Raw genomic sequence first — 14,868 nt, 5'->3', positions numbered from 1 at the left:
GTACCCCAATGACATTGGTTAAACAAGTAAGTTTTTAATAAAAAATAATATAATTATTAATGTACTTTATCAAATTTAACATCTTATGTTTTCTAGACAAAACTTCTACTTTTGGATTCTTTAATCATTGCCCTTAGGGCACTAGTTAGCAACACCCTATAAGTAATTACTTCATCTGTCTCATATTAAGTGACACAGTTGATTTTGTCACACATACCAATAATGCATATGTTTTATCTTTAATATCTTCAATTCTCTTTTATAAAAAATTATGAAAATTTAATATTTTAAAAATATTTATCGAGACGAATCAAACAACATCTAATATGATATTATTTATCTTTGTATATTAATAAAAAAATATGATCAAAATATATTAGATCAATATTGTATCTTGTCAAATATGTCATCTATTACGGCGTAGGGATCACATTCCCATCCCTCCCCCTCGTCCCCACCATTTTCCATGGAAAAAGAAACACAAGGTAAGTGTGTGTTTCGTGCATTGGGTTGATGATAATAATTTACTAATCTGTCGACCCAGGTTATGGGCATCCAATAGCCCCATAGTTCCCTCATTTCATTGTCCAGCAGCTTTTACCCTCAAAACACTCTCTTTTGTCCTTTTCTTTCTAACTTCACTCATTATCAAATCCCAACAACACTCCCCTTCCTAAACTCCTCACTCACTTCACTTCACTTCACTTGTAACAACAACAAACCACCATATTCACATCTCACACACATTTCTCTCCATCCAACACTAAAAAAAAACCAAGCAACAACTAACTAGGTTAGTCACCACCTAAGACAAACAAAAAAAAATAACAAGCTTAGTAGTTTACATTACACACATGGATCTATTATCCTCAACTTACATCACTCTCTTTACTCTTCTTTTCTTCACTCCCAAAGGTAAAAACTAAAAACACAACCTTTCTCTATGTTTTAATTATTTTCAGCTTCAAAAATAAAAAAAATTCACTTTTTCTTGTTTTTGTTCAGGTATCACTGGTTCAACCTTCACATTTGTGAACAAATGTGACTACACAGTATGGCCAGGTATTCTAGCAAATGCTGGTAGCCCAACACTTGGAAGCACCGGTTTCGAGCTTCCACAAGAAACCACTCGCACTTTTCAAGCTCCAGCCGGTTGGTCTGGCCGGTTCTGGGCTCGAACCGGTTGCAACTTCGACGGATCCGGCACCGGTTCATGTCTCACCGGAGACTGTGGCTCAAACATGGTAGAATGCAACGGTGCCGGAGCTGCACCTCCAGCAACCCTAGCAGAGTTCACTCTTGGAACTATAGGACAAGATTTCTACGACGTGAGTCTCGTCGACGGTTACAATCTTCCGATGATAGTTGAAGGCTCCGGTGGGTCGGGTATGTGTGAGTCCACCGGGTGTACTTCCGATCTGAACCAGCAATGTCCAGCGGAGTTGAGAGCTTCAGATGGAAGCGCGTGTAAGAGCGCGTGTGAGGCTTTTGGTAGTCCTGAGTATTGTTGTAGTGGCGCGTATGGTTCACCGGCGACTTGTAGACCGTCGATTTACTCGGAAATGTTTAAAAATGCTTGCCCTAGATCGTATAGCTACGCTTATGATGATGCTTCGAGTACTTTTACTTGTACTGCTGCGGATTATACCGTTACCTTTTGTCCATCTTCTCCAAGGTAAAAATTATTCAACACTAATCTCTTTTTTAATGTTAAAAAAAGTATGTAAATTAGGGTCCCATTATACGACAATGTTGTTAAAAAATCAACAAGTGATATAATTAAATATTGAAAAGTAAAACATAACAGTGATAAAGTGTTAAATATTTTACCTTTTGAAGAATAATTTCTGACATTTGTGAATATTTGTTCGTATAATTTCTAATTTATGATTTAATAACTTTAGTGATATGTTTTGTTGAAAAGTCATGTAATGTCATAATGGACACGCTTTACTTTATTTGAGTGTAAGAATTTCCACTTTCAGATTTGTAGGGTTTGTTCCATGTAACCATAGGTAGCCAAAGGGGGACTTTTTAATTGTTGTGATATTAATAGTAGATTTATTGTTGTCATTTGTTAGTTGAGTCATAATGATGAGTCTAACTAGTCATCTTGTGTGTATATGTAATGTAACTAGATTACCTAAAATAGTCTAACGAGTAACGTTGGATTTGATATTATGGAATGATGATGAGACTTGTTGATAAATCTGACTTTCTCAAAGGGAGTGTAGTGTAAGTAACATCATTAGTTACAATTTTGTGATTGTAGAAATTAGTAATTTGATTGTAACAACTTGTGATATGGTTTTGCAGTAAAAAATCATCACAATATCCAACTACTCCAATGACCTCAGGAGCAGGGACAGTGATAGGGACTCCTGAGGTTGGAACAGGATCTGAAAATGGAGTTCAATACACGGGTACAGACACACCCATTGGGTATTCAGTTCCCGTTAATTCCGGGTCCGGATCAGTATCTAATTCAGGATCAGGAGGAGAAACCATGCTTGCAGATGGATCATATTTAGCTGGATTAGCCATGGGAGACTCCTCTACAACAACTTCATCTGCATTTGTTTACTCTTTTGGCTTTTTTCTCGTTTTCTTCTTGCTTTAGTATTTTTAGCTAGTTGTAGTTGTAGCACTGTTTTCATGGTATTTTGGTTTGTTAAATGAAATGTAAATGGGTACTTAGATTTTCGGGTTTTTTGGGTTATGAGACTTGTTGTTCACTAAAGCTGGCAGATTCGTCCTCCTTATTGTAAACCACCCACCCTTAAGATTCGTTGGGAAAATTATTCCGTCTTTTATTCGTTAAAGGTTTGTGTTTTGTTTTATTAGTATTAATCTTGGGAGTATTTATCTCCCCCATCAAGCTTTTTGAGGTTCTATGATTGTTGGGGTATAAAAAAGCCAACATATTTCTCCAATTTCGGGCTATCTTTGTTGGTTTCACATGTAGTGTGACATAACGTTAACAAAAACAAAAGTGAAATTAATTAAGGTTAACTTTGTGATTTACTCTTGTAGTTTGTTTGTCTAGTAAATGTCCAACTAATTAGTAATTTTGTCTTTCACTATACATACAGTTAGTCTTTCGTCTTATATTTGTTAATTGCGGAGAGACCTTATCGATGCTACTACTAAATATGTATATTGACTAAATAGACACTGAATTTATACTTTCACATCGCAACTTGATAATTTGTATGTAATTCTTGGGGTTAATCTGATTGCAAACTTTTTGAGATGGATGGAAGATTAAGTTGGCTCATAAATGAGAAACTATAGACTATAGTGACATTTATAAAAGTCGCGGACTAAATTGATTCACTCTATAAATGCGACGGACTAAGTTTGATATTTATTCATTATTTTGAATATTATCTTCCTTTTTTACTTTAGTTTTCCATTTTTGCATCCCAATATATGTTAATGTGAGAAGCTCCATATAATAACATGCGATTGAGAGAATAGGTTCAGTGCTCTTTAAGAAAAATCAAACAAATATGTGTTCAATTTATGAAAAGTTGATTTTGAGTGAATGTTAAAAATTGACTTGAAGTGAAACAATTTTGACACTATGGGAAAAGTGATATATGTTTCACCACATGTTTTTGTGCTTCTAATTCTCAAATTTGTTGCTTTTAGAAATTGCCGCTAAATAAGTCTCCTGATTTGTGAAAGCGTGGCTCTAATGTCAACTCAAATACAAGTAAATGTAAATCGATCAATAAATTTAAACACGACAATAAGGTTCACGGATACATACTGTGTACAAAATGGATGATATTGTTAAAAGTCAAATATCGAATAGATAAAATTGATCAACGATATTACTTAAATCCTAAAAGATACTCTTTACTTGAAGGCATAATTTTATTTTTCCCACTTTCACAATCCCTCTAATTATGTGCGATGGAAAGGAAGGAATGTAGGTCCTTCCTTTGCTGTTGTTCAATAATAATAGGATCTTGGAATAAGAATTGATGCCAAGGTAAGATTTATTCTCCATCTTAATCATTATTGCAGTCCCCACGTGGCAAAAGAAAATAAAACTCACTGCTAGAGGTTGGGGGCGGGGCAATAAAATTTGAGATTTCAACTCTTAATTATTGTACAGATGTTAACTATGAACTGAAGTATACATTTTCAATCAGGGAGGACAAAATTATCGTGCAAAATGAAAGTGTCTTTCAAATGTGCATAAAACAAAAAAAAATAGAAAGCTTTGTAATATATTTTATTTAGTGTAATTCACAACATGAATCCGTTGTAGTCTAGTTGGTCAGGATACTCGGCTCTCACCCGAGAGACCCGGGTTCAAGTCCCGGCAACGGAATCCTTTTTTGTTAGAAATTCCTTTTTCATTTACAAATACTACTCTTTTGTTTTCATTTTTAAAAAGCCCACTTTCGTTTTCATGATCAGTTCTCACCCATAACTCGCAAATCCTCTTTTCTCTTGCGTTCTTGGGTTTTATCTTAATCTCCTCCAAACATAATTTATTAGAGCTAATGGGTATGTCTGGTTCACTTCATTTTCCAATTTTCTTAAATGCTTATATGCCTTGACATTTTGATGTTATTATGCCCTGAATTGTTATTAAGTTATTCTCTTACGGACACAGTATGGTTTCCTGGATTAAGAGTCTGTCTGTTATGCATATTTTGATTGTTTGTGTAATTGTGTCTCTCTTCTGTGATATGAATTTGTTGTATTATTAGAAGTAATACTTGGTTTTTATTTTTCATTTCGGTTCTAAAAGTTTGAGTTTTATACGTATTTTTATCATATTCGTTGCAATTTGTTTGACGGTCACTATTTCATGTCTAAATTAATCAATTTTGTATTGAATTTTTATTTGCTTGGACCCTATTCCTCTTTTTTTCTTTTTTTTTTTTTTTCTTTCTTTACTTGGACTCTTTGCTGCATTTTTTGAGATTTTATTTACATCGCTCGTCTAAATTTCCTGTCATACACTTAAGTTTAGGATGTACTAAAATCACTTGGATTGGTCTGGTGGTGTTGGCCAGGGACCTTGGAGTCTGCTCCTCTCAAGGTTTCTGGTTCGATTATGCGCGGTGCCAATTTCGGTGGGATGGTTTGGCCAATTTGGAAAATGTTTAGGGTGTACTACACTTAAGTTTCATTTGGTGTCTTTTTGAGGTATTCATGGAAGTTGAAAGGTTTTGTTATGTTGTGTGGCTACAAGCTATTTTTTCAAATGGTTTGTTTCGTGTCTATGGGAATTGCTTCCACAACATTATTGAAACCCATTTGGTGTGAGTGACTCCTTATGTCTTGTTAGTTGGTGCAACCCATTTGAAGATTTAAAACATCCTAGAAATTTGAGACTGCTGATGTGAGCTCGTCTAACTTCAAAATTCCGTTATGATTAAACATATGCAACATGAAATTTACACAAGTGTTTGTACTGAAATCTATATACTAAGCAGCATTCAAGGTGTTGACTTCAAATTTTAAGAGATCCACTGTTCATCACACATATTGGAATAAATATATGTGCACTATTGCAGTGTGTTTAGTGTGTGTAGTTCTGCATTTGTACGTTGGGTATGCTTAGATTAAGCTATTTGAGTTTGTTTCTTTAAGTAATATGAGCCTGTATTATTACATATATTTATGGACAAATTTATAGTAATTGCAGGTTAAGAACAAATTAGATAGAAATGTTAACTATGTCAGCATCTCAAATTCTAACAATCATTTGCATCATACATAGATAATTTGATGTCTTATATATTTTTGAGTGTTAAAATAAGAAAATCATTCCTTATTTTCAAAATATAAATCTCGCAGAGTAGAGGTGTGATGCATCTTTATACCTGAAAAAAATGATTTACTATGTTTTTATTGTTACAAATTTATACTATATAAGTTTTTCCCCCACAACATAAGCTTTCTGGATGCGTCCCTGCTTACAGTGCTCCTTAGCAACCTTTTATTGAATATTGTCATATTTATTTTCCAAGAAGAAGGAAAGAAAAATGACCACACCATATAGTTTGTATTTCTTCTTCTTAGACTCCTTGCTACATTTCTGAGGTTTTATTTACACCCCTCGTCCAAAATTTCCTGTCACATGTATTAATATAGTGATTTTAGGATGTTCAACACTTAAGATTTCACAGTGTGTCTTGGTGTAGTATTCATGGAAGTTGAAGGGTTTTGTTGTGTTGTGTGCCTATAATTTAACATGGTTTCTGTTTCCTGTCTATGGAATTACATTCACATCATTATTGAAACTTATCTCAAGCTTTCTGATATTCTATGCTTAATATGCATTGTTTCTGAACCACGTATTGAGTTAATCCCATTTTTAGAGTAAAGTTGGTACACTGGTGCGTTAATTTGAGTTTAAAATAATATAGTATATAATCAGTCTCCCTCTTTAATGTAATGATTTGAGCTTGAAAGGAAACATTGTAGCCTATTAGAATTACTAGTATACAATCTGTACATAGGCCAAACTTATTGCTGTTGATGTTCCTTTGGTATGATTCTGTATGTCATGTTAGTTGGTGTAAACCCATTTTTAAGATCCATAACATCCTAAAAATTTGAGACTATTGGTATGTGCTATTATTTAACCCTCTTTAATAAGTGCCTTTTGTGTTACTAAAATCTAAAAACAAAGCAGTCAAAATGTTGAATTTAAATTTTAAGAGATCCGGTATTCACCATACATATTGGAAGAAATATATTTGTAGTATTGCAGTGTGGTTAATTTGTTTAGTTCTGTGCTTTTACTTAGATCATCTTTGGATTGAATTATCTGTGTTTATGTATTGGCATTAGTACAGTAGTGCCTGTGAGACTGTTGGAGAGTTTATGAAAACAACTTATGACATGTCTATAAGCTGTTTTCAGTACTTATCCATAAGCTCTCCATGACAGCTTATGAAAACAAGTTATAACTTATATGAAAATATTGACTATAAACGCATATATGATAATTGCTTGTAGAAATAGTTTATACACAAGCATTTATGGAGTATATGATAAACACTTATGCTATAAACGTTTATTTAAGCTGTTCATCCAAACAAGGCCTATACTGAATTTTCTTTTGGCAGCTCATGTTCCTCCCTGAAGTGATATAAACAGTACTCTCGCAGAGAAATCATGTTAATGAACCATGCTAGATCTGTTAGACGCATTCTAAGCACCAAAGTTGCAGTTAGTGTTGTATGCCAGCGAACTTTTGCAACTGGTAAAGCAAAGAAAGGATCTAAAGGGGTTGGACCTTCTGATGCACTCAAAGCATCCACTCTTAGCAAAGAAGTCAAGGCAAGTACAGTTGTAGGTGCTAACATTCTTAAGGATGGAACTGATCCAAAAATCCTGCCTAATTCAAAATACCCTGACTGGTTGTGTCAACTGATTGATAAACGCCCTGCATTAAGTGAATTACGTAGGAAGAATGTTGACACACTCCTTTATGAAGATCTAAAACGCTATGTTAAGCTGGATAATCGAGCCAAGATCAAGGAGAATAACTCTTTGAAGGCAAAGAACTGATTCAATGGTAACAAATAATGCAATTTTTTCTCTTTATCTTCCTTACCACCCAGGATTGTCAAACCAATGAGGCCTTAGAATGCTTATCATTCTTCATCAACACCGGGATAGAAAATAAACTATGGAAAAAAGCTATGACAACAAATTAGATGGTCTCTCGTGCAGTTGCACTTTAATATGGATAAGTTATGTTGTTCTTGGTATTGTGAATGTTCAAATGCACAATTAGATTTGTTGTGTCCTTGTGTTTTGAATCTGTTGTATTGTTTCTATTGTATGTGGGCTATTTTTATGTTTGTTTTCTCTGTTGATTTTCATTATGCTAACTGTCGTTAAAAGCTGTTGAGGTTTATTTATCTGAAAAAGTTTTTACATTACTCATTGATCTTTGTATTGATAAGGTTATTTTGCAGTTTTGGTCTCATGGTTTTTAATTCTGCAAATTAAAAGTGTGTTCAATGATATATAAGTTATGTGTTCTCCATGGTGATTGATAAGGTGAAGTATCTGAAATATGGTCCGTGAGGTAGGCGGAGAAAGTGTCTCCAGATATAGAATGTAACAGCTGATAATAGCCGGTAAGTAATTTAACCAATATTTTTTTTTTTTTTTTTTTTTTGCTGTTGGTTTGCAGAAATACTTAAAGCAGTAAAAGTTAAAATCCATTCAACTTCAATTTGAAAATCCAGCTGATATGTAGATTGAATGGCTTATAATTTTCCTATTATATTGTCTACTAACAAAACAAAACAAAACCCATATTTGGAAAAGCAAGCAATGTTTAACGAGCACCAGCCATAAATTATCAAGTGCAACATAATATCTAATCTAATAAACCTTTACACATCAGATTTCAGAAAAAGTCAATAGGACAATAAATAATAGGTACATGAGATTGTCAAATGAAGAATAGACACTTGAGTTGTCACCTTGCAACACAGAAAATTCAAGTACTGCAGCAGAAAACAACGTTAGAACTACTCCTCTTTTCCATTACAGAATTATGTAAGAGCCATATTAATACGGCACTAACATCCGTAGGCAGCTGTACATATCTGACTGATAAGTGATAACAACGTTCAACAATCAGCAGGACATTCAGCTTATACTTATCCTATTATTGACTACGAGCAAACAAAACTCAATTCCAACGGTGCAAGTAATTACTGATGCAACTTGTTTTAACAGTGAAACCTATAACATTTGTGTGAAACCTCACTTGAGTACTTACACATACTTGTGAGATTGTTCGAAAGAATGGTAGAAACAACTTGCATAAACTCTCCAAGATGGTTATGAAAACAATGTATAATTTACTCATACAAAAACTGTTTGACTTTATTTTATCATTTGTTATAAAAATAACTTTTATATAAACACACCTATGTTATTAACTTTTATGCTAGATACGCGTCTAATTAAGTATATGTTTGATTCCACTTCTAAAGAGGTCAAAATTGATTATATAGGTGTAGAATTGATTATGACATGTATGGTTGGAGTAGAATTGATTTTGCCTCAAGAATTGATTTTAGGGAACTTCTATGGTACACTCACAATTTTGAGTGTACCAGTACTCTTGTTTCACAAATTATATAAATTAAAGACCACTTTAATGAAATAAAATGGTATTTGTCAATATTTATATTTTAGAAAACATCATTTCATAATAAAAACCATCATTTCATTGTTTATAAGGATCATATTACAAAATTTACATTTTGTCGTAAAAAATAATCAATATTCATTGTTATGAGTAATAAAAATTCTTAAAAATAAAATTTTATTTCGTCAAAGCTTTTGGTATATAAAATTTAATTATCTTAGTTGCCAATGATAGAAAATAATTATCTTTCTTCAAAAAAACAACTCATTTATTATTAATTTTACGACTTGGGTGTACCGATACACCCAAATTTATTGGGTGTAACATAGAATTTGCCTTGATTTTACTTGAAATTAGGATTTATAATTTTTTATTCAATAATTGACTTTTACGCACAAATTTATAGTTCAACTCATTTTTTACATATATGTATTCAAGAACAAATTATTTGACCCTCAATTAACTTTTAGTCATAATCAATTTTATAGATTTCATTCAAAATCAATTCTAATGGACATCAATTAACTTGCATTGTTTATACGGCTGAAAACATTGTCTCAACAGTGTGCCATATTTCATTGCCAATCCTTCGTCATTTATATTTGTCCATTCTTGATGATATTTTTGGATGGGATATTTCTATCTTACTGTTTTCCTCATCTTCCTAAGGACCACAGGATACCTATTATTGATTCCAGCATGATCTGCACGATGTTAAATTGCAGACTGTAGAGTGGCCTCCACCCTCAAATTTAAGGACCAACATGATCCAATAATGAGACCAATTCAAAGAAACAGATAGTGAGGGAAAGCGAAATAAATCACTGAAAGCCACATCAAGATCAACTTTAGCAAACCACCACATGTTGTTACGTGGCTCGTTTATCATCATTAAATTCATATTGCTGCATCTTTTTATCAAACATGCTACTGAATACAAGTCACTTACCAAACTAAACAACACTGACTAAAGAATTCGACATAAAAACTTACAACTTACGGTTTCAGATATAAAAAAATAAAAAGACTACACAAAATTGAATATGCTATTGAAAAGAATTTACTAATCCTTGCAATTTACTAATATCTTACAAAATAACTGAGGCCTGTAGAATGCTTACATTTCATAATCGAATCAAAAACAAACAAACCGGTTTTATTTTTAAAAATTGAATGAACTATATGATTGCTAAAGTGGGATACAATTGGGATATCACTGAACAAAAATGTCATCAATCCCAGAATTGTTCTAAACAATATAGTGAACACACCCATTCAGGATCATTGGCTACTTGATGTCACCGAGGATTTCTTCGATCTCTTACTCATGTAAATCTTGTTGTAGACGGTCTTTGTTCTATATGACAGTAGAATATCTAAGAAAAACCCAACAACACATGCTCCAGCCATGACAATAAACACTAGCCTGTAACAATGACCTCCAACGCACGTGTTACCTCCTCCTTCTGTTGTTGTTGCTTCCATATCGTAGAGTATACCGGCAAGTAGACCGGAAAAGAGGAAAGAGCCAAGTGGAAGGTTGAGGATGAGAATATTGTAGATGAGACCGTAGTATTTGAGTCCAAATAACTCTGATGCTGTTGGGACGGTAACAGCAAGGCGCACTCCATAACATATGCCAACAATAATGGAACCGATATAAAGTGAACCGGGCATAGCCAGGGCTAGGAGTATGTAGCCAACAGCCATCAGAATCTGAGATATTGCATTCCAAAGAGGTCTAGGAGTTCCAGATTTCCTGTTAACAAGAAAATTTGTAAGGAAAAATAAACATAATATAATAGACAGTTCATAATTGATGAACAAACAATAGAAGTCAATATAATTTAAAAAGACTCATTGTTTTGTCTTGCTACATGGGATCACACAAAACATGAGGAAATATAATAAGGAATTGGCATTGCAATTTGCAACTAGGCAACTAAATTAAAAAAAGCACATATTCCACTTTACACGAAACTTGACCACAATTGGCAATTGAATAAAGTCAACTACAAGGCAACTAGGTATACTTCCAAATTCTATTCACACTCAAAAGTCATGACATTGAGATGAGATCTACAAATATATTGTCAATTCCACGAAACTTCACATAACCAATCCAATAAGTTAAATTGAGTGGTTTTAAATTAAACTTTAAAACTTTTCAACTATATCATAAATTAAACTAATCATTTTCTTCTTTGGAACAAAAGAGGGCCTAGAGGCTCAGCTAAACAATAAGAAACTAACTAAACAAACCCACTTGGGTTGGCCTAGTGGTATTGGCTTGGGATCTGGGAGTGTGCAGTGGACTCCTCCTTGAGGTCTCAAGTTCGATTCTCTCTAATGTCGATTTAAGTGGGCTAATTTACCTTCTTCGAAAAAAGAAACAAACTAAACACGAAAGTCGAAATGTCTAGGGAACGAAACCCTGGTATCATCATCACAAAGAAGTTTCTTCAACTCAACTCAAAGAATGTTTCTTCATTGTCAAACCATTAGGTTGTAATAATAATGATTCCCTCAACAAAAAAAAAATGTTGTAATAACAATGAGTTAATTTTCCTTTTAAAAAAATAATGAGTTTATTTTAAACATCTTTTACAAAAAGGGTCAAAAGGCATAATTAATTCTAAACATTTGCTTTAAAAAAAAAATAGGACTATTAATTTTAGAGTTGTGTTATTTGAACATCCATATATGTGACAACTTCTGTGACAACCAAAATTTTAATGGAAATGAGGTAGTGACACAAAAACCAAAGCAATAGGGAAAGAAAGTAAAAAGATAATGTGAGTATGAAATAAAAAGTTGTCACAAAAGTCGTAAAAAATAGTTGTTCAAATATCATTTCTCTTAATATTATGATATTTTCAACTATCTCATTGATCATCTTTATTCAAAAAAAAAAAAAAAAAAACTATATCATTGATCGTCTAAACTCTAAATGTGAGCCTATAAATAAGGTGGTAGTTGGATATTTAATAGCTTTCCATAAAAGGCTAGTTATGATTAGGTAATAATAACAAGAATTAAAAGCTTAAGCTAAAAAAGGGAGAATGGTACTTACTTGATGAAATGCTCTGAAACGGAACCAGATACAATCCTTCCAAAAAATCCCCAAATGCTAGTTAATGAAACAAATAAAGATACATCCGTATACCCGAGAGCCAACCCGATTTGACCCATATTATTCATCACTGCCAAACCCGTTCCAACTCCACATAGAAACGAAACAAATAATATCCAAAAATCCAAACTCTTCATCACTTCCATAATGGTATGCTCCTCCCCTATTGCCGGTTGTCCCTTAATCACCACCACCTCCGTCTCAGCCACGAGAGCATCGGTAACGGTTGTTTCACTTTCTTTTTCACCATTTTGAAGCAATGGTTCTCTAACCCTTTGACCCTCTACATCACCACCATCCCGACCCGAATTTCTACCCTTGAAATATGCATAAACCGGTATCCCCAATGGTGATGCCAAAAGAACAAGCAAAACAGCAACGAAAACTCTTGATACAAGTGTATTAGCATTAGGTACAAAACCATAAGCTAAGAGATAAACGGCGAGCACAACGGCGACGGCGTTGCAGATACCGAAATACTTACTTTCTTCACTGTCTTCAGCTGCGGTGGTGGTTTTTGCTACCGGAACTTCACGGAGGAAAAACACACCGGTGAGACAAACGATGAATGGGATCAAAGCAAGTGTAAGAAGAAAAAAAGCAGGGTCATCTGCTACTAAAGCTGAACAAAGATTTGTGAAAATTGCTGTGCTTAATCCAACATAGCCTTTTAGAATGCCGGAAACCGGTCCTCGGTTTCGCCGGAAGTTTCGAATGCATGTCACCAATACTGCAGTGTTCATCCATGTTGTACTGTTCCCTCCCATGCACAAGAACACACACATCTAACAAAAAAAAAGATAATCATAATAAGAATTAATCAAGATTAATACTAAAGATCCAATTTTCTTGGGACCCAATTCAGTCCAAATTTGTCTGAATGTCAGGACTAATTTGCTAAATGTATTAATTGATTAAGAGGAAAAAGTGACTAGCAATATTACCTGCCAATAAGGAAGGGGTTGAATGTATTGACCAACAACAAGCCATTGAACACCATAACCGATGAGACCTTCAAAAGAACCGATAAGAAGAATGGCCCAGGTGGGTAAACGGTCGGAGGCAAGTCCGGCGAGAAGACCGAAGGCTTTACCGACGTCTTTAGCGACGGAGAGGTTGTTGAGCTGTAATTGGGTGAGGTGCATAAGGGATTTGAGAGCGTCGGAGTAGTTTGAGAAAGTGTAGTTGTTGCCGGAGATTGCTTGAATCCAAACGGCGGCTACAAAACCGAACCATTTTGTGGCGGTGGAAACGGAAGGAGTATCGGAGATTATTCCCATTGATTTAGTTTGAGTGGAAAATAGAATTTATTGTGCCTTTTGATTGACACGCTTGTTTTGCATTTATTTATAATGTGTGTCTTTCAACAACTTGGTTTATACTCAAAAAATAAAAATAAGCAACTTGATATTTGAAGATCAGTGTCGTTCACTTTTAGAGATTTTTTTTAATTTCTTTTCGGATCTTGTTAATAAATGTTCCGGACACTCTTTACACATGTTAAAATTAAATAATTATTCTTTTAAAATATTAAAATTTTCAATTTTCAATACACTAATTATACAAACTTCCATAAAAATTTATCATTTAAAGTTTTTAACCAATATCATGGGGTACTGGTTAACATTTTTCTTTCTTTTTCATACACAAAATTATTATTATAATATTATTTGAAGTAAACAAGATAATTAGAGGAAAGAAACGCGTGCGGAGAAAAAAAATTGCACTTTTTATAAGGATTTTTTTAAAAGAGGAGTCGTCATTTTTGTCGGTATTTTAATGGGTCCATGAGTAAGATGGATCGTGGACCGTCCGCCCTTTAAAAAAAAAAAAAAAAATAGTCGACCGTACCAATTTGTATATCTCAAGTTGATATTTATTTGATTATTATTGTTTAGTTGGTGTGCTTGCGGGACAACAAACTCCATTTCTTCCACTTGATAATCTTATAAAGTTAATTATTATACCTAACTACAAAATTAAGTTTTCACGTGCATTAATTGTTTTTTAATAAGATGTTTACAAAAAAAAAAAATAGCCGAATTATATAATGGGATGAGGCCTAGGTTATCCTCTCAAATTACACTCTCATGATATAAATAAATCAAAATGTAATATACATAATTAACATTAAATGTCAAATAAATGAGTAGATTTTTTCTAAAAATAAAAGAGTTAATCTTAATTTTTTTTTTGAAGGAGAGCTAATCTTAATCATAATATAACTTTTAATACTTTTAATTTTTATTTAATTTCTTTTTGAAACAACAAATGATATTTTTTTTATATTAAGGTATTCAATCTTAATTAATTTACACTGCAAGACTTAACAAATCAAATTTTACATCAAATTTCTTTTATCTGGATATCCTTAAATTCATCATTTACATTCATAAAATTTCTTTCATTCCAGAACCCCGAACGTGAGAACAAAAACATCTCCTTCATTCAAATTTCTTCTTCTTTATTCTTCCATATTGATCAATTCTTGTTTCTTTTTCATTCTTCTCCCCATTTTGATTGTTCAATTTTGTCGTTCCAAACTGCCGCAGTTTCCAATTATAGTGAGAATTGTCGTTGT

At 33.3% G+C, this 14,868-nt stretch overlaps 3 protein-coding genes and 1 non-coding gene across 5 annotated transcripts; 3 read left to right on the top strand and 1 right to left on the bottom strand.

Annotated features, from left to right (window-relative positions):
- The first annotated feature begins 446 nt into the window (after window positions 1-446).
- On the top strand, window positions 447-2,878 carry LOC25492788 (thaumatin-like protein 1). Its single transcript, XM_013601025.3, has 3 exons — window positions 447-915; window positions 1,006-1,675; window positions 2,317-2,878. Exons 1-3 carry the CDS (start codon window positions 855-857, stop codon window positions 2,618-2,620), a joined length of 1,035 nt encoding a protein of 344 aa, XP_013456479.1. The 5' UTR covers window positions 447-854; the 3' UTR covers window positions 2,621-2,878.
- Window positions 2,879-4,272: 1,394 nt separating this feature from the next.
- TRNAE-CUC (transfer RNA glutamic acid (anticodon CUC)) lies at window positions 4,273-4,345 on the top strand. The gene has a single exon. It is a non-coding gene; the product is annotated as a tRNA-Glu (tRNA).
- On the top strand, window positions 4,319-7,925 carry LOC25492786 (uncharacterized). 2 transcript variants are annotated; one of them, XM_013601024.3, is made up of 2 exons: window positions 4,319-4,524; window positions 7,104-7,925. In XM_013601024.3, the coding sequence occupies exon 2, from the start codon at window positions 7,153-7,155 to the stop codon at window positions 7,546-7,548; it is 396 nt and encodes a 131-aa protein (XP_013456478.1). In that variant the 5' UTR covers window positions 4,319-4,524; window positions 7,104-7,152; the 3' UTR covers window positions 7,549-7,925. The 2 variants fall into 2 exon arrangements, with proteins under 2 accessions (XP_013456478.1, XP_039689684.1); XM_039833750.1 differs by having other exon boundaries at window positions 4,397-4,511; window positions 7,103-7,925.
- A 2,278-nt stretch (window positions 7,926-10,203) lies between these two features.
- LOC25492785 (protein NUCLEAR FUSION DEFECTIVE 4) lies at window positions 10,204-13,653 on the bottom strand. The gene is made up of 3 exons (XM_013601023.3): window positions 13,232-13,653; window positions 12,228-13,072; window positions 10,204-10,913 (listed from the first exon to the last, which is right to left on the bottom strand). Exons 1-3 carry the CDS (start codon window positions 13,565-13,567, stop codon window positions 10,436-10,438), a joined length of 1,659 nt encoding a protein of 552 aa, XP_013456477.1. The 5' UTR covers window positions 13,568-13,653; the 3' UTR covers window positions 10,204-10,435.
- Between the last annotated feature and the right edge of the window lie 1,215 nt (window positions 13,654-14,868).

This window comes from Medicago truncatula, chromosome 4 (assembly GCF_003473485.1).
Source record: "Medicago truncatula cultivar Jemalong A17 chromosome 4, MtrunA17r5.0-ANR, whole genome shotgun sequence".
Taxonomy (NCBI): domain Eukaryota; kingdom Viridiplantae; phylum Streptophyta; class Magnoliopsida; order Fabales; family Fabaceae; genus Medicago; species Medicago truncatula.
This window is presented reverse-complemented; position numbering and strand designations above follow the sequence as displayed.